The sequence below is a fragment of the Coloeus monedula genome, assembly GCF_965178545.1.
Source record: "Coloeus monedula genome assembly, chromosome: 3".
Lineage (NCBI taxonomy): Eukaryota > Metazoa > Chordata > Aves > Passeriformes > Corvidae > Coloeus > Coloeus monedula.
Window position 1 is genome coordinate 22,513,308 of NC_138783.1, and position 23,566 is coordinate 22,536,873.

At 40.2% G+C, this 23,566-nt stretch overlaps 1 protein-coding gene across 1 annotated transcript in view; it reads left to right on the top strand.

Annotated features, from left to right (window-relative positions):
- GSK3B (glycogen synthase kinase 3 beta) overlaps nucleotides 1-23,566 on the top strand; it is a 149,655-nt gene that overhangs the window by 108,806 nt on the left and 17,283 nt on the right. The window contains exons 8-9 of the mRNA XM_082278654.1: nucleotides 9,260-9,355; nucleotides 22,076-22,262. Of these exons, the coding sequence (XP_082134780.1) occupies nucleotides 9,260-9,355; nucleotides 22,076-22,262 (283 nt within the window). The remainder of the gene's footprint in view (nucleotides 1-9,259; nucleotides 9,356-22,075; nucleotides 22,263-23,566) is intronic.

Here is a 23,566-nt window from a genome sequence, read left to right on the forward strand (position 1 = left end):
AGTAGAGAGGCCTTATTGGCAAAACCATAGTGCTCTGCCCTACCATTGCTTTAATTTCACAATGTGAATGTAAAATAATCAGGAGATAGATGGTTCAATACTGACGTGCTTGGCAAGCAGAAATCTGTGGTTTGGTTGAAAGTTTGCTAGAAGCTGTTAACATCAGTTCTGCACTACTGAAGAAAACATCTGTGAACCATTAATTTCATAGCATGTATGTGCTCCAATTTTGGAGCTTCTGTGTTTACACTTCAGTTGTATTGAAGCAGAGGAGTACTTCAGTAAAATTGCTGATAGCCTTTGTACCATCTGTGGTGATAACTTCTTGACTAACTCATAGCAGTGACAATATATAGTACTGGCAAACTAATGTTATTTCTCAAGACAGCTGAAGGAGTACCCAGTGTAAGGGGTATGTCAGTAAATAATAGGCTAAAATTATGATATTCACCCTTGCAGAAGCAAATTTCTGAGTAATTTGTTTAAGTGTAGAGAGGAGGATACTTAATGATCATTCACACCTGTGTTGTGCTGGGGTTTTCTCATCTTCTGTTACCTCTGTAGTCTACCACACATAGGAGTTAAGTGAAACAAAATGTACTGAGACAGTATGTGTTAGGAAAGTCTGAGGGAAAAATACTGTAAATCTTAGAGCAGTAATCACAAGAAAGGATGTTCACTGAAAATTGAAGAAAGTGTAATGTAAAATGTGAGCCTGAATGGATGGGTGCCATGTTCTTCTGCCAGTATTTGTTACTGATGCAGTATATATATTCTGAAGGCAAGACTGGAAGAGAAACTGAGTGCAAGCTGGAGAAATGGGTTGCTTTTCATTGCCCTTGTCTCCCTGATCTTCTGTTGTGAAGTTTTATAAAAACTATTCAGAAAATCTGTAGGTGAAGGTGAGAATACCGAGAGAGTTACAATTGAGAATATTGTGTTCAAAATCAACAGCCATGAGACATTGTCTAGGAAAGGGATAGCAAGGTGCTTCCCTTGTAGCACTATATTCACTTCAAAGTATTTCTCATAGTGGGAGTAGAGGGAGAAAGCGTGTTTACCTCAAATTTTTCCTCACCTTTTGAAAATGGGGAAAAAGCAGAAAAGGAGGTCCTATTTTTTCTATTCTGCCAGCTGTTGGGAGGGATCTGTCCCAGCTACTGTGTATCATTTAAAAATGACCAATATCAAATTAAGCAGATTTGGTTTTTAACTCTGCAAAGAAGACATGAAACATTCTGCTCTTATGCACTTCCAAAATGATGCCTAAATTCGACTTAGATTTGAAAGGCTGGTATAAAACAAGCAACCCACGCGAGTGCGTTTGAGTTTCGTAGCCTCAGTACTGTTGAAGACATGCAATTCTGCAGCATAAAAATTACCAGAAATGTTAAATCTTGGTGCAACGTGTAAAACGTGATGTTGTATAAAGTTTCCTTTAGAGTAGGATTCATTAAAAAAAATTTGACAGATGGTGTCCACCTCTTCCATTTGCTGCCATAGAAAACTAGTACTTAAAGCTTTCATTGTAACACAGACTTATTTTAATGCTAGCTGGCTGTGGGAGAAGCAGAGCTGTGGGATCTGACTGTTGTAGGGATAGCAGTGAGCTTGGTAGCAGCTTGCAGGCTGGGACCTGGGAGCTGCTGTTTGATTATCTTGGGTCATGCTTTCCAGATAGCTTCATTGGAACTGTGTGTCTGAAACTTAAAGGCAGGGAAAATTGAGGTTTTTGAGTATTTTGAGTATTTTAAAGTCCCAAAAAGGGGCTATAGTAAGAAAATACTTATCCACACATTTGGAAATGTATTGTACTTTCATTGTTTATATTTGGTTGATTCCACTGCAGGAAGAAGTCAGTTTAGAAACTTTACTGCTGGTTCTTATCAATTCAAGATGATTGAGTCACAGTCACACTTGTGGCATTTTTTTGAGCCAAGATAAATTTTTCAGTTGTCTCTTCAGTTGCTTACTCAGCTGTGATTATTCAGAGTTTATTTCACAACACACCAAGTGGATGCTACACCTGGCTGTGAAGTTTTTTGCATTAGACTGGATTATGACTTCAAAGCACCATCACATTAGATTAGTCCTCCTTTCTCATGCAGTTCTTGATGACATCCCCTCTTTAGCTGTGTTCGTGGTGATGTATCAGTTGGCACAGCTTGTCCTTCCTGCAGGCTGTATGCTCAACATCCTCAGTCCCTTGCTGCATAACAAGCATTTTTGGCTTTTGACAGATTTTGATACACTTTCAACAGTCTTCATAGAGTTTCATTTCAAGCAGTCTTGCAAGATCTTTTCCCTTTAGTTGCACCTGGAGTTTCTCCAGACCTACTGCATATTTGCAAACTGCTCTGAAAAACTGTGCCTCTCTGGAACCACAGCATCACATTCATGTGAATCAAAAGTCCTTGTCCTTTGAATTTCTTTCTCTTGTTTCTATTTCTTTAATTATGATCTTTCCACATGTTCTCAGTCTGGCTGGGAAAGAGACAACTTTGACCACTTAAGCCCTAACAAAAGGATATTTGGTATAGGGAAATACTGTCTTAGAGCTCCATCTGAAGAAATAGTTTAACCGAAGTATACTCTTCTTGAATACTCACGCTATTACAAGAGAGAAACCATGTGCTGTGCTTTTTCCAAATTTTGATCTTGAATGGTGACTCTTCCTTCTTATTTTTAGCTCTTGCTAGCTATTGCAAATGTTAGGTTGTCCCATGGCTGGGAATATCTCAAGTGGGTAACCCAATATACTCATTAAAATTCATGTCCCTACTGGCTTTCAAGTGACATCTCCTTCAGAAATGTGCTCAGTTTCTGAAACAGGCACAGTGGTAGTGTGGATTTCATCAGTGATCCCATAAAGAGACCATGTACAAGTAAACACTACAGCTCAGAGCAGTCATACGTCTTGTACCTGATAGATTCTTCCAGCAGCCCAGGAGAGTTGCAGTTGCCACTTCACTATTTCAAATCCACTGTGCAAGTGAGACCCTGCTGAATACAGTTTGAAAGAAGGAGCTCTTAAGACCACAGGAGTGATTTTTCTTTGAGATGCAGTCATCAGGACAGACTCCTTCATGAATCTCCAATCTTGTGTGCACAGCTTGCAGTGCAGCAGTGGTGTCTGCAGGACTGCCACGCTCCCTGTGAAAGCTTGGGAGTTTGTTGACATTCCTGGCCCCACAAGCTCTGCAGCATCCCTTCACCATCAAGGTAAAACTGGCTGGCTTTTCAACTTTTCGGACTAAAACATCTTCAAGTACAGTTCCTGCAGACAGTAGTTACTCTTTACTCCTCTTGCAGAAAGTGAACCTCAGAAGTGTAACAGGTTTGTTTCTATGATAATTATCTTCTGAAAGTTTCTGTTCTTCCCCCACTGCTCCTCTCAAAAGCAGAAAAAAAATGATCTCTGTCAAAGGAATGAAGCAGCAATAATTGTCTGAGCAGCCGTGGGACACGGGGAGGACAGCATCTGCCAATCTGCCTGGTGTTTTCTTTACCGGAAGTACTTTTTCCGTATGCTGCTATTTAGAGCATGAGATGAATCAACCAACTTGCGAAAACTGCAGGAAAGAAGAGGGGGTTACGGGGTGGGGGTGGTGTTTGCTTTGAGTTTCTTGGTTGCTACTGCACTGTGTGATTATTCCTTGCACCAAAACTGGCATTTCATGGCAATTTAGGAGGAATAATCAGATCTTCTTCTCATAGTTCCTGGGAAAGGGGGAGCAAGGGGGGAAAAAGTGTATGAAAAAGCAAGTTCAATAGTATCAGGAATCCTATTCATGTGTAAGTTTTTGGGTTCTTGACAGTTTTACTGTGCCTAATGCTAAGTATAGACTGCAATTATAATATATGGCTCATGCTCAAATGTCAAGGTACTATTTTGGGCTCAGTTTTTGAAATAAAATAAATCCAGTTGGAGTAGTTAATGGGCAGAGAGGAGCCTTCTCTTCTGGGAGAGTAAGCCATAGGAGAGTGTGTTTCATTTTATTGGATGTGGTCCTGGTGCTGACGACCTGCCTGCGTCTGACATGGGCTTTCACATGGGTGTTCTGTCCTCAGCCCTAAGGGAAGTCTCCTGGCATTTTTTTCCCCTCATGAATCCCCACATCACAACTTGGCTGATCCTGTGCCTTACTTAATTCATCACTTCCAGTGCTTGCAGGCAGGCAGTATAAAAAGTTGATGGGCAATTATATTCATGTCAGCAGTGACAATGGGTTTCTTCCTATTCCTGATGTATAGCTCCTCTTGTGTTTATGAATAGAAAAAATATCTATATTTAGTTGGCTCTCACTGTTTGACAAGAAAGTGTTTTTGAAAGGAAGTGTATATGAAGTGGGTAAGTTTATTTTACTTTCTACCACAGACCTCTTGAAGTACTATCTCAAGCCATGTTTACTGCTTGAGATGTCTACACTGTGGATTTTTTAAATAACTATTTGGCACGCCTCTCACAACTTTCTGAAGAGGTGCAGTCATGTTTGCAGAAGTATTAATTATGCCATCTGGTAAGCCATAAACATCAGACTTTTAGGAATACATTTCTTCATAAACTTGCACAGTTTTCCCAGGGAAGACCTCTATGCCACTGCAACCATGGCTTTCTAGAGGTTTCTGATTTAAATTATCACCTTCTCCCCTCTCTAGTTCAGTTACTACCAGCTGGAGCTTCTGAACCCTTGGCGTCCCTATGCTTCTAACTGACTACATTTTGGCAAATGTTCAGTACTAACAATATCAATGGTTGTCATAAAGGGCCTTTATTCCACTGGGATTTGTTGAAACTTTTGCAGTTTCCTTTTCCTCTGGTGTTGCAACAGTGTGGGTTTGGTCATAAATGACTCAGTGCAGTTTTGCATAGTGAAGCAGGTGTGGGCAGCAGCTGTCTTGGTACTGAGGTGTAACTGAAGTGTCTTTTGGAGCTGAATAAATCCATCTTTTCCTCCTATAAAAGTTGATTGTAAGAACATAAACTGAAAATCTTTCTGCAAGATCAGGGCTTATTGCAGGTTCTTAATCCCCCCTTCTTGTTTAGTAAGGATGTATTCTTGTGAGCCTTTTTTTATTGTAGCTTTTCTTTAACTGCAGGAGATAAATACCATTACCCTACCTTCACAAACCCTATTCAGGAAAGAAAAATGCTTTGGGGAGCTTCATCTGTTACAGATTAATGTCAAGGGAAAAACTTGACAGAATATATTGTGAAACCTGTTGTGTTCAATTTTTGTCCAAGGAGAATCAAAGCAGTGTCTGTTTCTCAACAAGTGTATTCTTTAGTTAATCTTAGTAGATAATGCTTCTTTATTTTTATTTAAGACATGATGATGACAATTGGTAACGAAGAGCAGGACTACTTGACCTGGCATCTTCACTTGCAGGAAGATGCCTTGTAGTCTCACATAGACCTCCCCTTCATTCATTTGAAAGTTGAGTCTTCATTCTAGTTACAGTTAATCCCATTGGACAACTGTGGTTTTATTATTACAGTGCTTTGGTTCTCCTTTTGTTTTTCAAGTATTAAATAGAAAAAAAGAAATCCAATTTTTTCCTTGATAATATCACTTTCCATAAGACTCCCCAAGTAGAATAGTATGTGCTAATCTGCATTGACCTGACTAATTCAGTATTGGACCCTGTGTTTCTTAAAAGCTCTCTGGCTTCTGGAAGATCAGTAGGGATCTTACCAGTGTACAGAGTACGTGAAGGGAAGGTTGAAAGAGGGAGCCAGTCTCTTTTTCTTTGTCATCCCATGACAGGACAAGAAGAACGGGCATAAAGGAGAACACATGGAATTCAATCTGAACACAAACCAGTTTTTGCTGTGAGGGGGGTCAAACACTGGAACAGTTTGCCCAAAGAGGTTGTAGAGTCTCTGTCCTTGGAGATGCTCAGAACCTGTCTGGACATGGTCTTGGGCAGACAGCTCTCAACAGTGCTGCTTGTGCAGGGGGTTTGGACCAGATGACCTCCAGGGGTCCCTCCCAGTCTCAACCATACTGTGATTCTGTGAAAGCTCTCCAAGGAACATCTGCTCCATAGTATTTTCAGAGTTGATACAGCAAGAGCAGCTGTTTCATGGAGTAATTCTGCCAAACATGAGCACAGTCATTTATGCTTCTTTCTCAAAAGAAGAATTTTGACCAATTTTTGCAGCAGCTTAAGTGATTGCTGTTACCAAGGTTACTTGAAGGTATTCCTAATATACTGAAAATTTTGTATGAATTAGTGAGGTACAATTTCAAATCATGTAGCAAACAGAATTTGTGTGTTGGGGGTGAGGAGAGATCCATTACAGGACCTCTTCAAGATATGTCAAGTACTGATACAGTTTTATAGTTTATCAGTTTATTCATTGCACTGTTCTGAATTGTAACTTCCATTTGACACAGTCTTTAAAACTTCTATTCTTCCTTCCAAACTACTTCTCTTTTCAGTTTTTGGTTGGATTTTGGGGTATGTTGGTTTGTGGTTGGGTTTTTTTTCCCCTTTATCCACTTTCAGTACAAATTGGAAGCGCAGTCTGGTTTTACAGTCTCGAGATAACAGGGTAAATACACTGTGTAGCTAATATAAGTCACTTTTCCTTTTGTACAGTTATTTCATGTGTCAAAGGCTGCTATATAGCTGAAAGGTCTGACAATCCCTTCTTTCAGCTACCATGATCCCTCCTCAGTACCTTCTTTTCTAAGCATTCATGAAAATTTAAGTGCTGTTGCCTGGATGCCTGTGCTTGATCTTAGGAGTTGCCCTCTCCCATCATCTGGAGTTACAGCTGTGCTTTTAGTAAAATGTATGAATAGACTCTGTCTGTGGGTTCTTCCCTGAAATTGCCCTTGCTTATCTAATCTGAGTTCTCTGATGCTATAGGTAGTCTCTAAATATACTTGCACTGTGTAGGCTCCTGTTCTGAGCAGCCTTGGCAACTGAGCCAGTTTGATGAATTTTGGCTCTATTAAAAATAAATCTACTCGTTGCTGCTTCTTAGAAAAGCTATTAAAAGAATTTTTTGAGGAGGAAAGGGTATAGGAGGTAAACATGCTTTTTTAAAAGTATTGTTTATACTAGGGAGGCCTGAAAATTTAGCTCTTAGGAATGGTAAGAGAGCAATAGAAGTTGCCCATCGTTTTTCAGAAAGTTAATTTAAGTAATCAAAAAAACTTCCCGGGTTTTAAAAATTAATTTTATCCTGAATTGGGATGAAAATAATATTTAGGGGTGTGAAATCCCCATATCTTTTAGAAGTGGAAAGGTTTGAGAGTGATGGTCATCAAAGCTTTCAGAGCAGCACCAGTCTGGCAAGGCTGGCAGCTGGGTGGCTGATGCTCTGGTGGGTGCCAGACAGAAAACCAGCAGGAAAAGGGCACATTTTCCTTTCAGTTCTTTTTTCCTTTGAAAGTTGAGCAAAATGTATGAATCTGCAAATACTCTCTTTTTTTTTACCCCCTGAGCAAAAACAGTGTTTTCAGACACACAGAGAAAAATCTGCTGTCATCTTTGAGAGTAACCCTTGGCTTTTAGAATTAGGTGGGGTTTAAATCCTCATGGGTGATGTGAGCTACAAAACAATTAGTGTTCATTTTGTACAACTTGTCGGTCAAATTTGTTAGCCAAGAAGCAACTGTATGGACAAGTTGCAGTGTTTATTTCCTCTGCTGCTGCTCTTTATTTAAAAGGTTTCTTTGTGGGTAGGATTTTTTTATTTGTGCAACTCTTACTTAAAATAGCAAAGAGATACCAAGTTTTGTTCATAATACCTGATGATAGTTTCTCTGTTGCACAAATTACTCAAATAGCATTTACCTTGCTCTTTTACCACCTTACTTGACTTTCTAGACTGCATTTTTGTAATTTCCATTCTTCTAACAGAATGAAAATGTACATAGATACCAAAATTTGTAACCAGGTATTTCTTTATCAAGCAGCAAGGTAGAGTGCCAGCCTCGTGTGATCATTTGTTGCCTGATGGTGACAGTGCAGTTTGATGAGATGAGGTGATAACATTATGCTAAGCTGTGTGGAGGGATTTGTCATGGGGCCAGAAGAGCATCACTACAGGTTTCCTATAGATGAGCCTGAGCCCAGCATAGAGGAGCGACTCCTGCCTTCTGCCATCTCCCCTTCTCTCTGCAGAGCAAAAAGACATTGGCTCTCTCACACTCGGTGCTAGCTGACAAGAATGCACTAATGCCATATTGCCGGACTTATTCCCTCAAGGGATTTCTGAAATCCTTTCAGAATGTACCCATCCCTACAAAGGGATGTGCCACTGTTTGTTATTTCTCATACAGCTCCAAATTTGCGTCCATAAGTAACATTGTGCGGATTCTGGGAATGAGAAATTCAGTTTTTGAAAGTAAAGCAGAGGTGGTATGCCTTTTAGGTACTTGCAGGTTTGATTTAAACTAAGTCTGTCCTCCATGTGGAGATGAGGAAGCACTGCCCAAACCCACACAGTTTTGTTTGCGGGGTGAGCAGGAGATGCTGTCTGCCTCCGCTCAGCAGTAACTGGCTGATCTTTTAAGCTTGTCAAAGGACCGCTGTTTGTGACTTGTAAAATACAGTCTGTGTTACTCGTCTGATCCTTAATCAGCCTTATGCAGTGAACTGCAGTCCCTGAATGTGTTTGGTAGTACTGTTTTATATAAACCTAATTAAAGTGAACTTTCTACCCCACCAAAATACCACTAAGTTTGACAGAGATGCTTTAATTTTGTGAAAAACAGTATAAAATAATTAAATTTTTGACACTGGGCTTGGAGCATGAACTGAATTGCCAGCAAGAGACTACTGATGTTGCAGCAAGGGCCACAAAGGTGATTAAGGCACTGGAGCATCTGTCATATAAGGAGAGGTTGCAAGAGCTGTCACCGTTCAGCCTGAAGCAGAGCAGGCTGGGGGGGGGGGGGTGGGTGGGTCTCATCAGTGTGTATAAAAGCCTTGTGGTGTGAGGGAATGAAGAAATGACAAGGCTCTTCTCAGTGTAGCCTGCTGACTGGGCAAGTGGCAGTGGCACAGAGTACAACACATTTTCTACTCTGGACAGTGGTCAACTGGATCAGGGTGCCCAGAGGGAGGACCTGCCTCTTCTGGATGAAAAAGTATTGTTATTCTGCTCTCAGCACTATATTAACTTACTAGTTACATAGATTGACTTCAGTTGTCTCAATGTCTGATAGGTTATACTTCAGTCGTAATTCCTTATGAAGCATATCTAAACAATTTGCCCTTTTCTTTCTCTCCTGTTTAGGTTCTGGGAACGCCTACAAGGGAGCAAATTAGAGAAATGAATCCAAACTATACTGAATTCAAATTTCCTCAGATTAAGGCACATCCATGGACTAAGGTGAGTCTATATGATCTGAATAATAAAGATGTGGGCTGAAAGTAAAAATTCAAGTTGTTCAGTTTGTTCAGTGATTTGGTGGCTTTCAGTCTAAACTGAGTGCATTTAACTAAGCTGGGGACCTGCAAACTTTTGATGTAGCTAAGGAGAAGAAGATATTGAAGCAGTACACTGTAATATCTGTAGGTCTGGGGGTTTTCAGGTTGACTATAGGTGGGTTATTTATTGTTTTGTTTTGTTTTTTGACAATGGTGTGTGTGTTTCTAGCAGATTGCAATATATCTACATAGTGTCATGCTATCAGTTGATATGCACAAAAGTCAATAGAAATGAGGGAAGTGTTCTAGTATTTTTGTAATGCTGTTGTTATGTAGTGTGATGAGGGCTGACAGTCACTTTCTTAAATGCTTCTCTCATAGATAATATTCTATTTGTACTTCTGTGGGTGTGCTGTTGAGTGGAGATGTTTTTTCTTGTAGTTACTTCTTAGATTTCTTACTATCTAGCTTTCATAGGGAGACACCAATGCAGCACATGCGGACAATATTATGACCTCCATGACCAAAGAGGAAACTGCTAACAGTGAAACAAATACATTGCTGCACAATTAATTGGTTGTCCACGTATCAAGCAATGATGAATATTTGACTTGGGACAGAGTAACAATCATTTAGTTAGCCTCTTTGGTGTAGAATAAGTTAAGTATTGAGTCTTACACAATTGAAGCCTGGGTGGTTAATATTTCCTCCTGCTGCTTGAGAAATGTCTGATATAGTCCTAGTGTATTTCCATCCTATCCTAGCATTCAGGTTTCCTTCTGCTAAGAAAGTAACATCTGTGTCTGGAAGGGTTGCATTCCTAGCTGAGCACATGTCCAGGGCAGACTCTTTTGGACCAAATACTCTATGGTGGTAGAAATGCTGAATAAACTAATTAGAGCTAGTTGATAGCAGGCCATATAACTGACAGGTACATGCCAGGGCAGTGCTGCATGTCACTGTTTTTACAATAGATTCTCCAATGAGTTATGTACCTTTTCTCCACTAATCCATGGTTTGCATTTCCATATCAGTTACTTTCTGTGTGTTGGTTACGTGATGTATAATAATATGGGAAGTCAGGAAATCCAGCAAGGCTTTTTAATACCATATGTTAATGAGGGAAAAAATTGGAGCATATGAAGTCCCTGGGAGTGGTCTCTTCAGTTTTAAATTGCATCCTGGTAAAAGTCACAAGAGTAAGCCCAAAAGCCTTATCGCACTGCATATTAGGTTCACATCTAAATTCTTGCATTGAAGGTATTTGGATTAGGAGAGGTTAAATTAATATACAGTGGAGTAGAAGTGCAGAGCTGTACTGTAGGACAGGGAGTTGAGTTGCATGGTTACCTTAGATGCTTAGCTTGACTATATGAATCATCTGTATGCACCCGATGGTCTCTTAGAACACAACAGAGGTCTTTTGGCAAATGGAAGCTTCACAAAAATACTGAAACTTCCTTCTAAAGAGGGTGGTTTTGGTTGTCATAGAGGATCACAGCTGAAATTAAGACTTGAGAAGAGCTTGCCAGAAGATCAAATTTGCATTCTCCATTACGTCACAATTAGTTTTGGGGAGTTGTGCTTGCAGCATAGCTTCTCATTCTCAAATCATTCTGCATACAGCTCTTCCTGATATCAGGTGGGTGTAGATAGCAGTTAAACCAGTTTATTACAATTGGGTTACATGAAACTTCATTTATGAGATCTGTACTTATTATACAAATGCTAAATCTAAAAATTTATTACCCAGCATAATGCTGGTAATGATGCTTATCTTCTCATCTGCTCGGTGTATTACTTCTCAAGATCCATTCCTTTCAACGTTTTGAGCCTGTTGAGCTAGAATAGATTTAAGTAGTAGTATTATGTAGAATTGGTTCTTCTTACCCAGTTTTATTGATATAACATCTGATGACATGTCAGTGGGTGTAGGTAGTCCTCTCAGAGCTTCTCTGTCTTAGAATTGAAAAGTGTGTAAGAAAAACCTCTTCAGAGCTTTGGCTTTGAAAAAACAGGAGTGACTAAGGAAGTGAAAGTGGTAACGTTGTTGGTTGTGGTTTGTTGTTACGACTGTGTATGTAACTAGACTGCTACAGCTAGTTGCCAACAAGACTTGAACTTGCATCTGCAGAAGCACAGATCTTTGCCATCTAAGATGAAGAATTACTGAAGATTAAGTAGATAGAAGGTGGGTTTTTTTGTTGAGTAGTTATGACCAGAGTACTCGGCAGACAGAAGGATTCTTTTGTGTGTGTGTGGAATAACTTCCAGGCAGCTAGTTTCAGCATGTTTGAGAGAGAACTACTGAGAATATAGTTGCTCCCTGCTGCAAGCTTTTCCACATGAGAGCATTCTCCTTCTTGTTTTGTGCTGTTTAGTATAACATGGGTATTTGTCAAAGTTGCATTTGTAGGTCCTGCTTGTAGTTAGTTTCATGTAGTCGAGGTGCCCAGTGCATGTTTCTATGCAGTCTGGAACTGGTTGTTTCCAGGCCAATAATCTATACAAAAATAAGGTCCATGGTTTGCTTTTGTTTTCAGGGAACTTCCATGGTCTGCAAAAGTGTACATATATGGTAATTAAGAATTTTATTTGGAAGCTGTCATATCTATAGCATCTGAAATTCTGTGGTGCTGACTTGCACTGGATGTATCTGGTTCTGGTCTGCTCTCTGAGACATTTCTGAGAGGCATGGATATGTTACTTTCCTGCTCAGTATTGGTGTGATGACGTGTAATCTGCTGCACTTGCTGTTACCTACTTGGTGAAGAAGAATGGTGGCTGGTTGTCATAGAGGATCACAGTGCAATGTAAAATATTCTGGGTTTTTTAAAGAGACAGAGAAATTGTTTAAGGCTGAAGACGGACAAATACATGAAGGAATATTGTTTTTCATATTCAATATGGTTTGGGCTAAAATTGGAATTTTGAGCTCAAGTTTTATGGATATTTGAAGCCTAACTTCATTGATGTATCATACACTTTTCAGTAGAAATGGATGGGTATCGTCCTAATACAGTATTGATACTCACTATTGTAGTAGCATGAAGAAAGAGATCTCAAACTAACAAGGTCCTTTCTTCTTAAATTATGAGAAAAGTCAAGCTAACACTCTAAAAAATATTTTTCTATGTTGCAGCAATAGTCTAAGTTTGCAGTGCAAGCTGTTATCAGACTGATTTTTCAATCTGTTGACAATTTGAGATTGAAGTAAATTTCTAATTTAAGAGTTGGAGTCTCTTGTTATAAAACATGCAGAGGCCTCTCTCTCATGTCTCCAGTATAGTTTTGTGTTGCCCAAGCACGTGTGTGTTTTTATACTAGTTCACATGCATGAGGCACCTGATGATGGGAGTTCGACATGTCCCTAGCAAAAGAAAAGAGAATCTGAACTTTCCAGGAATCTCTCAAACCATTCTTCAGAGACAGGGCTTCCCTTTTCTTTTCCTCTGTCACTTATTCCTACAACCCCAGCCTCAACAGGAGGAATCCAGGACATTTTAGTTCTTTGGCAGGGGGGTCCTTTTCAGAATACCAGTGTGTTTAGTAACTTAAATGTTCTTTTCATCCAAACCTCCCTTTGTTTTCACATGGTATAGAATGTTTTGTATTCATGGAGGTGCATCGTACAGCTTGTCTGCCTTGGTCTGTGAAGTAAATGGCATCCTATTATAAGAGAAGCAGTGTTTTGCAGGAGTGTGAATATGAGTGACTTACAACAGTCAGGAGAGAATAGGTAGGCTTTTAAACACACAGTCATGTCTTCAGGTATATCTTGCGGTGGAAAACCAGTCCATTTTTTCCAATGGTTATCAGCTCATCAAGTAAAAGTTACTCTGCTTTCTGGAGATTTGCTGCTGTTGTTTTTACTGGGTCATGTCTTTGCTTGTGTCTTTCAGCCACCTCAACTCCTTAAGCCTTCTTCCTTCTCAGAAGTGCAGTCTGATCTGTGCTACTAATCTTTATACCTGTTTCTCTTCTTCTGACTAAGCTTCATCTATACTGTATAACTCTGTGAGTGGAAAGCCAAGGAGGAAATCTGGGATCAAGTGCAAGATTGTACATGACAGGGCTGTTGAAGTTCAGCTTTGGTAATTAGTTTCCTGTGAATCTTTTGGCCCTTTTGGAAGGGGACGGGACAGTGGGACAGCTAACAAAAGGTCGAAAGGCATTCTTGATAAGCTCATGGTAGATAGGTGTTGCTTACCATGGCTCCATTACAGCTGGCTTTTATCCTGGCATTACTCCGATGCTACCTTCGGGTCTCAGATCCTTGGGATAATGAAAAACAGAGACAGTGCTGTGATAATTTCCAGAAATATATAAAATGTCCAACTGCGACAGCCCACCTTTCCTCTTGCATCCAGCTAGTAAAGGATCTTATTAAGATTGTAGTAAATGTAATATAATTATGTAGTTAAGGCCCTTTCTGTGTGGGAGAAATGACTCTCTTGGATTTTTTCTTTTCCCCACCTAAGGATGCTGCCAGTATGTTTGTCAGTATAATGAAAGATATGCATATATATATGCATATATATGCCCATGTTTCGTGATGGCAGAACAATACAAATTGTAACAGCAAAGGTTTTCTTTACTGTAATCATAACCTCTGCCTTGTCTCCATTGTATAGACACAGAAACAGTTTCTACTGCAGGCAGCTCTTAAAAATGGACAGCAAGTCTCTTCAGTGTGCTGTGGTTTGGTTGCCTTTGTTTCTCCTGTTCTGAAAGTACTTGCAAGATTTTTGAAACACGCTGGCATTTTTAAAACATACTTTTGGTGAGATAAATTTGAGTGTACTCAAGAGAATGGCTTTATTCACCATCCCCAAATCTATACTTAGCTGGCACCTGAATAATAATTTCCAAGTCAGTGTTGAGTTGGAAGAAGACAGGAGTCATTTGCCTGTAGAAGAGATGGGGAGAAAAACTGTCATGTCTAAATTAGTATTGAGCATCTCTGCCCCTCTGTTGTGCACTCTTGTGGATGAATACATGAGGACTTTTCTCTGCATCACTGTGCCTTCAAATTAACTTGTAGGAGATTAGGGCAGGGTCCCTCCCAACTTTGTAAGCACTTCCTTTTTGGTTTAGGGGTTTTTTTTCATTGTTTATACCATTCAGGGTGGTTTTTTGTCTGTGTCTTTAAGTCAAATGGTTATAGCATAGGAAAACAGTGTCTAAGATGAAACTTCAGACTCCAGCTCATCCCTTCTGGCACTTTTCCAAAGCTATTGGCCAATTCTGGCTGCAGCTGAAGTTGTGCAGAACCACAGTTGGTTGTGTTAAAGAGTAGCTTTGGATATTGACTTTAGAATTTATATTTCTGCCTGTATTATGAAGTAATTTCTGCTAATACTGTAAAATAATTGCCGAATATCTTAGTCTTGATATCCTCTTGTGTGTATGTGTGTTCTTTATATATGTTTTTCCATCCTAATCACTTTACCTTGAATGTTGACTATTTCTGTGTTTGTAGCAGACAGTCCTGTTGTCTTCCCCACACTCTGGGACTGGGATGTAGACCCTGGTCTCTATCAGCGACCCTGTTTTTTCACCCTCCAGAATTGGTTTCATGTCTTCATCCTGTCCTACTCCTGCTCTCCTTATTCTTGTCTAGTTTTTAAGCAGATTGTTTTGCTTGTAATGCTTCCAAAGTGGCTGCTCATACTGTAGATTCAAGGAAGAATACCAAACAATAAAATGGATAAACAGACAGCTCATTTTGTCACTTCTAATTATAACTGATGATGAAAGAAAGTGAAAACTCTTTTATCAGAAATCTTTTTAAGTGGACTTGGATTTGGATTCAAGATGAAAATGCAAACTCTTCTTTCTGAGATTCAGGTGTGATCTTTTGTAGAGGAACAAAGGTAGAGTGAGGATGAGATTTTTTTTGGTTGCAGTTTCATAACTGGTATTAATTTCATCATGGAACAGGGTCAGTTCTCCACCTCCCACCTGCGTATTCCTGATATGCATTATGCTTTGCGTGGTAGCAAAAACCTCTTGAACAACACAAATGTTCAGGATTTGGATCACTTTTCTTTACCTAACTGACCATTCTGCCCAGACAGCAGATGTTGGGACAAGGGACCAGGGCAGGCCTGCATATCCAAAAGGGCAGAACTCTGTTTTCCATCATGAACTGGACTTGATTTACGCCTATTGTGAAACCGTGCCCTGACCTCTTTCTAAAGAGTACGGCTCTGTTTTTTTGCTTGATGTGTAATGACTTTCCAAGCAAAGAGTGAAAACACTTCTGCTGGAGACTATCTTAAAAGAAAAAAAAAAAAATCTGGCAAGTTCATGTTTGCCAGCTCCTTTTGTAGCAGCAATGACTTTTGACAGTGTAAATCTCTTATCATATATGGCCGAGAAAAGAAGCCAGGTTTGCCCAGTGGTAAATTGCCCTGCCTCTGCTCAATTTGTATGCAGTAAAGAAAGTACTGCTTAACAGCAAACGAGTGAGCACTAATGTAACATTGAGAAAGGATTTCCATCAGTGCAACTACGGAAATCAAATGCTAAGTTTAACATGTCTTCTGCAATGTACCATCTGTTTAGCCATCCCATTGCAACACATCTGTCTAGGCTGTTCATAGCAGCTGTCCCAGCGAGGCTGAGAGCACTTCTAGAGGTACATTTTTGGGAGTCCCCTCCCAGAAGAAGGGGAGCTGTTTTGTTCTGCTTAGCTTTGTTGCTTTCCTTTGGAGCTTGATAGAAGCAGAGCACATGCACTGGGTAATAAATGCTAGCTCATTTTGTCTCCACAGGGTCCTCAATGGAAGGAGCCCAATAAAAAGTGTGTGGTCTCAACAAGAAGTAGCTTTGAAGACAGGTTCCTGGTCCTGTTCCCAGTTCTGTGTTGGCTCATTTGTAAGCCACTTAACCCTTCTGTCTTTACTTCATTTTCCCCTAAGTGCCATCAGACAGGAATTCTTGACTAATAAGGTGTTTACTATTTCTGAGCTGCTTTTAGAAAAGACGTAAAGGGATTTAATCAGAGAAAGAAGTTGGGGGGCTTATATATATATTTTAAAATATCTCCCAACACCAGTGCCTCTTTTGTGGACATCTTTTAACCTTCATTTGTATCATGTGAGTTTTACGCACTTCAAAATAGCCAAATGGCATATTTCAAAAATCCCATTCTGGAATTCTTAGGCGTTTGGAACAAGACTAGACCCAAGACCTTCAGATGCAACTTTGGCATTTTTTGTGTCAGGTAGAGCTCAGTGCATACGTTGCTGTCTTGTGTGTGTCTCTTGCCTCTCCTTTTGTGTTCGTGACTGTGTCATGTTTCTCATGAGCCTTATTGTGTTAAACTTGGGTGATCAAAATGCTGCTTCATATTGTAAGGTCATAGTAATTGTGTTGTGTGATACCAATTTTTAAAAGTTGATTTGAGGGTTGTGTTTTACATTGATGACTTGGCTTGTAAACAGTACAAGCTTTTGTTTGAAGGGAGGAGCTTTCTCTCTTACCTAATGTTCATGTGCAATAAAAAATGTGCTTACAAACTGAAAGGATGTGCACAGACTGTCAGCCTTGAATTGGTGGTGTGGGTGGTTCTTGGCAAAGCATGTGAGTCTGAAGCTGGTGAGGAAATTTTTAACCGTGGTGTCACAAACTTGATGTGTTAGCAACAGATGTCATTTTCATAAGCCTCTGCTCTCTTAGGGAGCACAGCATGCGGGCAGTATTCAGAATCTGCATGCAAAATGCACAGTGGTTGATGGCATGAAATCATATCTTTTAATACACACTGGCTAGAAGAGCACCTTGGTGTCACATTGTGAAGCTTTGGCTTTGGGGCTTAATTACGCCAAGACGATGGAGCTCGTGTTGTGCATGGAAAGTTTGTTTGAGGAATGTCAATGAACTGAAAGTCAGAGCAACCATTCTGTTAAAACAATACTTAGCTCTTGCCCCATGTGGTTTTATTTGAGAGCTGAATGCTGATGTGAGTGAAGTGAAATAGGAGAATTCTGTGCTTTCCATCCTTTTTCTTTCGTCTTTCCATATGTGCAGAAAAATAAAATTCAGAAGGGGTGTAAACTCCCCTACACTGGTAGGAGCTATTTCAAATTAGTAAGATAAAATGTGACCACTCTGCTAGTGCACAAAGCCTTGATCTGAACTGAAGTCTCTTGGGGATGAGAGCCGTGTAGCGCACCAGGGACATTTAAGCCTGACAATAGTTTTTGAAATGTTGAAGAAGGTGGTAGTTTCAGTAAAATGAAGGGGGAGTAACATAAAAAAATTCGCATTGATAGCAGTTAAACATAAGAAGGAGAGAGCAGTGTATCAGGCCTTGCTGACTCGCTCTTACGGTCTGTCGGTAATTGAACATCACCAGCATGCCTGAACAAAGAAACAACTCGCACTGGTCCCTCAGCTTTTTGGTGAGGTATAGATTTATTGGGATCTGAAAGGGGGAGGGAAAAACCAACAAAAGCACCAAAAGCTGTGGCTTTGGATGAGTCAGCATTTCCATTTGACATGATCATCCAGAGATTTTTGTAACTCATCCAAAAAAATCCCAAAGAAAAAAACCAGCAACCTGGGTCTCAGCCTGAAATTCATTTGCTTTGCAGAAACAAGAGGTTTTGAGTTATTCAAGTGCAAATTTTTCTTGAAGAATATTGTATGTAAAGCCTTTTTTTTGCATTTGTTTATCTCCAAAACAGGTTCATTTTTTAAAATGAAAACTTGAGCCTTCGGTCCCTCCTGTGGACAAATAGCCTTACACAAGGTCTTGTTTCATTTTATAAAAATGAATTGCTGCGCCGGTGGGGTAGTATTTGATTGCTTTAAAAGTTCCTGTCAGTGTTTTATTTTTGGTTTTTATTTTGTTTGTGGACTTGCTGTGCCTTTTGCCCGGCCGTATTTAGTCTGCATACTAAATGTCAGTCTACCCAAACACTTTGTGCACTTAGCTTTTTTTCTTTTTTTTTTCTTTCTCTTTTTTCTTTCTTTTTTTTTTCTTTTTTTTTTTTTTTACTTTTGCTTTCACCCAAATGTATTTTAGACCGAGACAGACTTTGCTCCGATGGGCCGGATTTTAGTCCGTGCACTAAATTTTAGTCCGCAGACTAAAAATAATCCGCGGATTATTTACTAAATTGATTCCCTCACTGAGAACTACAGAGATTTTAAACTCCTGCTGGGATGTAGGTGCAAGGGGCTTCACGGCTCACAAGTCCCACTGTCTGTCCATCCTCCTGCCCCTTCCCACCACGGAGCATCAGCCCAGCATTGCCTTGGCATCGGTGCCCCGTGGCATGGAAGTGCTTGTGTAGCCATTGCCATGGGCAGCAGCTGCTTGTGTAGTTCTCGGTGGGTGAATCGGGCAGCTTTCCCGGTGGAACTTTGCTGAATGGGAAGAGCTGAAAGACTGTAGAGGGCTTTGCTTTTATTTCTTAGGGCGTTATTCAAAAGGGAGGCGGGAGGGGACAAATTGAGGAGAAAAAAAATTTGTTAAATAACGGGTGCGACGGGTATGAGGGGGAATAAACCCGCAATAGAGAGAAATTCAGTCCATACCCGCACTCCTGAGGTGGTACGTCCAGTTCCTGAAGAATCCTAAAGAGATAATGCCAGCATACAAAATCCAGTGGAGGGGGATGTCAATCCAAAATGGAGAATAATCCGCGGCGGCCTGAGGTACTCGTAGTGCACACAAATTAAAAGTATCCAAATTTAAAATACAGATCTCGGATTTTTACTTTGTCTTCAGCACAAATTACAAATTGCTAGGGATTTGGGTTTTTTTGAGAAAAACCCAAAACCATCCAAAAGTTTACGTTGTGTGTCTGGGACAGATTTACAAGTGGGATGCATCTTTGGAGACAAACTAATCTGGCCACTTGGTTCTGTGGACGTTTATATCCAGGACCAAGGACTGAAAATTCTTTATTATGGGAATTTCAATTACCCTTTTAGTTCAAGTTAGAGTTTTGATTTCAATTTTTTTTATTTTTTTAGTAAATGCACTGGCATTGGAACATAAATTTCATATAGAAATGTTTCTATACTATGCCTCACCATTGCACAATCGATTTTTTTTTGGCATACACTGTGGTGAAGTTGGACTTGCTGCTATGGAGACTGATGTTTAAAGTTTCTAATTGTATAAACATTTACTATGTCCCCCACACCATGGATTTCTTATAATATTGGCTATATTTTTCCTTGCTGGACTATTCTCTTTTGGATTGACTCCCCCTGTTTGGATTATTTCACTGCATTATCATCTTTAGGACTCGTCAGGAACAGGACATTTCACCTCAGGAGTACGGGTATGTACTTAAACATTTTTTCAAATTACTAGGCCTAGCCTTGAAAAAAAAGGAGAGAAATGCTAGAAGTGGAATAATTGAGTTCAAACTGCATCCTCGAGGCAGCAGCCAGGCCAGTGTCGTAACACAAAGTGATAGAGATTAGATGGGCACAGACCTGTAACTTGCTTCATGTGTTAGTCACCACTTGTTGCAGGGAAAGGCCATGTGAGGCCTCCTAGTATATATATTTATTTTTATTTTTTTCTCCTTCCTGGTTTGAAGCAGTTAGGGCAGACTTTGGGAACTGCCTACCCCAAATGACTAATTCCAGATCCAAAGGCAGGCTGAGAAGTTCATAACAGGATTTAGAAAACACGGTAGGGTTTCAAGGACTTGAAAATGAGGAGTTTCAGTGGACAAGCAAGTACTCCTTTTACATATGTCAGATTTGTGACTGTCTGCCTACTAATTTTCTCAATATAAGGGCATGTCATCTTTACTTAAGGAAATAAAATGGTTTTCTTTTTAAAAATCTGTATAGTGGCTGATATGTGAGCTGTACTGAGGGGAAAAACACAGCTGAGAGTGAAGTACTAAAGTTTCAAGCTGTGATAAATCAAGCCTGTTAAAATATCACTGTGAAGGTGCATGAGGGAGACCTCAGTAGTTTTACCTCATATTAAATACAGAACAACTTCACTTCTGTGGGTTTACCTCAAGACATACTCATTTGTGCTACTTACTGTGGGGAGGTGGGGGGAAGCCACAAGGGTTTTTTTTTAACTGGAGACAGTCTTGGATTTTGTTCTGGTCAGGCTGTGACTTGGGAGTAATAAGTGCATCCACTGTGTGCTGTGGTCAGCAATCCAAGCTCCACAGGAAGTAGGCACAAAGCAGCTTCTGCTGCCTCTTCAGGTGACCCTGCACTGGTGACACAGTGGTCAGTAGAGGTTCTCTGCCAGCAGTGTTAAGCTACAGCCTTTCTTTTTGTCATTGTAGGCCTCGTGTGAAAACTTTTTCAGTTTGTTTTGCAATAACCTGGTAGTAGGAATAAAGTCAGCTCTTCATGTCCGTTTCTCCTTGACTCCCCAAGTCAGGATTCCTTTGCCACACAAGTTAGTACAGCACACACTGCAGCCAACCCAGTGCTGCTGGCCCAGCTGGGTACCAAGGGCAGGAAATTTCAGTCCCTGCAGAACTTGGTTTTTGTGTTTGATTCTCATTCAAGAGAGCATATATACCTGGTTTAAAACCTACTAAAGGAGTGCCTGTGCAAGTTTCTCATCTGTTATTAACTAGCATGTCATGCACTGATATTTCTTTCCATTTCTATTTTTTAATTTTTTTAATTTTTTTTTTCCTCCTTGGTGCTGTGTGGCTTGAGTTCACTGGCACTGGTGCAAAGGCATTTTGGATTACCTCAATTTTTACCAAAAATGCTGGCATCAGAACTTAACACTCGCACCCACCCTACTGCCTTTACCCCAGACTGTGTTTTACCTGCAACATAGCAAGAGACAAGTGTTTGAGGAGGCCGTCCAGGTCATGTACATGATTAACTCCTATTTTGCTTATAATGTAATGAGAAAGGAGAGTGTGATTAGCAGTGGGTAGAACCATTCTTAGATGTTTAAAACAAAGATGCAGTGAAGAACTGCTTTTTGTAATCACTCAAAGTAAAAATCTTTTAGACTAAAATAGTTTGTTTTCTTGATGCAATTTTCAGCTGTCCTTACAAATACCAAATGTGCAGGAATTATCCCTATAAACTTATGGGATTAGCTTGCCAGAATAAGGTCACAGAAGGAGTAACTTGCAAATTGGAGCTAGACATTTCCTGTACCCCACCCGTGCTTTCCTTGTTGTTCTCCAAAGCTGAACAGCAGCCTCCATAGCAACAGTCTGACCTGCCTGCCTGCAAAAGTCGGTGTTAGTAAGACTTCCTTCACTAGCCAGAAAAACCCCAACCCAAAACCGTAGCGGGGCTTTATTATATTTTTACATTCAGTGACTCCTGCTCATGTGAACCCTCTTCCCCACCTTCACTCCACCCCATATGCATGGCTGGTAGCACCTGTGTGTGTTTGTCATGATTTTTGAAAGAGTTTCCCCTTCATTCTCAAAGTCGTTTTTCTGAGTGCGCTCTCATGAAGTCTCTTGCTGGCATTGCACCTTCACTCTAGTGCAAGGCGTTGCAATTAACCCTTTCTCAACCCCAGGAATGGATTTTCCCACACTTACTGCAGGACTTTGATTAGCACAAACCGCAAGTTTGTTCCAGCTTGCTGGGCAGTGAGAGGTTTAATTGCTCTGACTTGCTTCTGGTCAACAAAGAGACGAGACCTAGCCAGACAACCTGTTTCTCCTTGCTTGTTTTCTTGCTGTCCCCACAGGTCTTCCGGCCCCGCACTCCCCCCGAAGCAATTGCGCTATGTAGCCGCCTGCTGGAGTACACCCCCACCGCCCGCCTGACTCCCCTGGAGGCCTGCGCGCACTCTTTCTTCGATGAACTACGGGACCCAAACGTCAAGTTACCAAATGGGCGAGATAAACCTGCACTCTTCAATTTCACCACTCAAGGTAGCCTCAGAGCGTTGAAGGATCCCTTCTTTAGGAGGAAGCACCGGGATAAATGTTTGTTGTAATGCAGATGTTACTCCCTCGGAAGTAAAAATCTCTGAGTGGTACTAAGTTTATTAAGCAGTTGTATATCCAGCTGTCCATTTCAAAAAGAGAGGAAAGGGTCTTGAAGTTACAGGATTTTCAGATTCCTGGTGCCTCCAATTCAGTTATGCTGAGGTACCGAGGGTGGTTGTTAACTGGATTGCATCAGGAAGGTTTACATTTGCAGCTCAGAGTCTGCAACCTGGCTGATGGTTTTGTGTGAAATACCGCAATTAGTGGACCATGCAGGTTAGATTATCATTTGGAGATGGTCCTGCTTCTTCACACCTGAAACACCATAGCCAAGTAGTAATGCATGTTAGGTTTGGCAGGAAGGTTGGTGGTGTTGCTGCCCATTTCAGTTCTGGATGCAAGATAAATACAGATGCTTTACTGTCCAGATTTTATATGCCATACAGTTCATCTGGCATTACACTGACTCATTCATTTAGAAACTGTAAAATAAATGGACAACTAACTTTCTTATTTGAAGCCAGGCTGGTATCAAAGTTCAAAACCATTCATCTATTTTTTTTCTACAGAAGTCAGAAATGTAAAACTGATATCCCCCCAGAATAGTTTTGCCTGCCAAGACAGACCATGTGAGAAGTATGGCATACAAATATGCTAGTAATTAATTTTGGAGCACTTTTTCTGTTGTTTTTTTTTAAAGTGATTAGCTGCCAGCTCTCACCCTTTGAACAAGAATAGTTCTGTATGCATTTTCTGTTTAAAGTCTAAAACACCTTTTGGCTCAATTAGCATCAATGTCATTTTTCATACTCTTTAGTGTATGCTATGCCCCTCTGCCAAAATGCGAAATAGCTCTCTCCTTCGACTTGTGGAACCTTTTTATTTAAAAAAAAAAAAAAAAAAAAAAAAAAAAGGCTTTTATGAAGCATAAACACATTAAAGTTGTCAAGTAAATAGCTTGTGCTTCCAGGTCACTGTCCTCTGTGCTGATTTCTGCATCTGTTGTTAGAAATTCAATAGTTACGTTACAAGTCCTTCCTTTTACTCCTGGATTGCCTTTTATTTTGCCCCTCTAAAGCCCTCTTCAGTAGCTGAAATAGTTTTGATCCCAGCATCTTAATACAGTTTCACCCTATTCTTTCTGAAAGTATTGTTTCATGATGACATTAAGATTGAGCTTATCTACTACATGAAAACAAGGTTTTTAAAAGAGTTGGAAAGCTCTATAGAGAGTCAATTCAGAAATC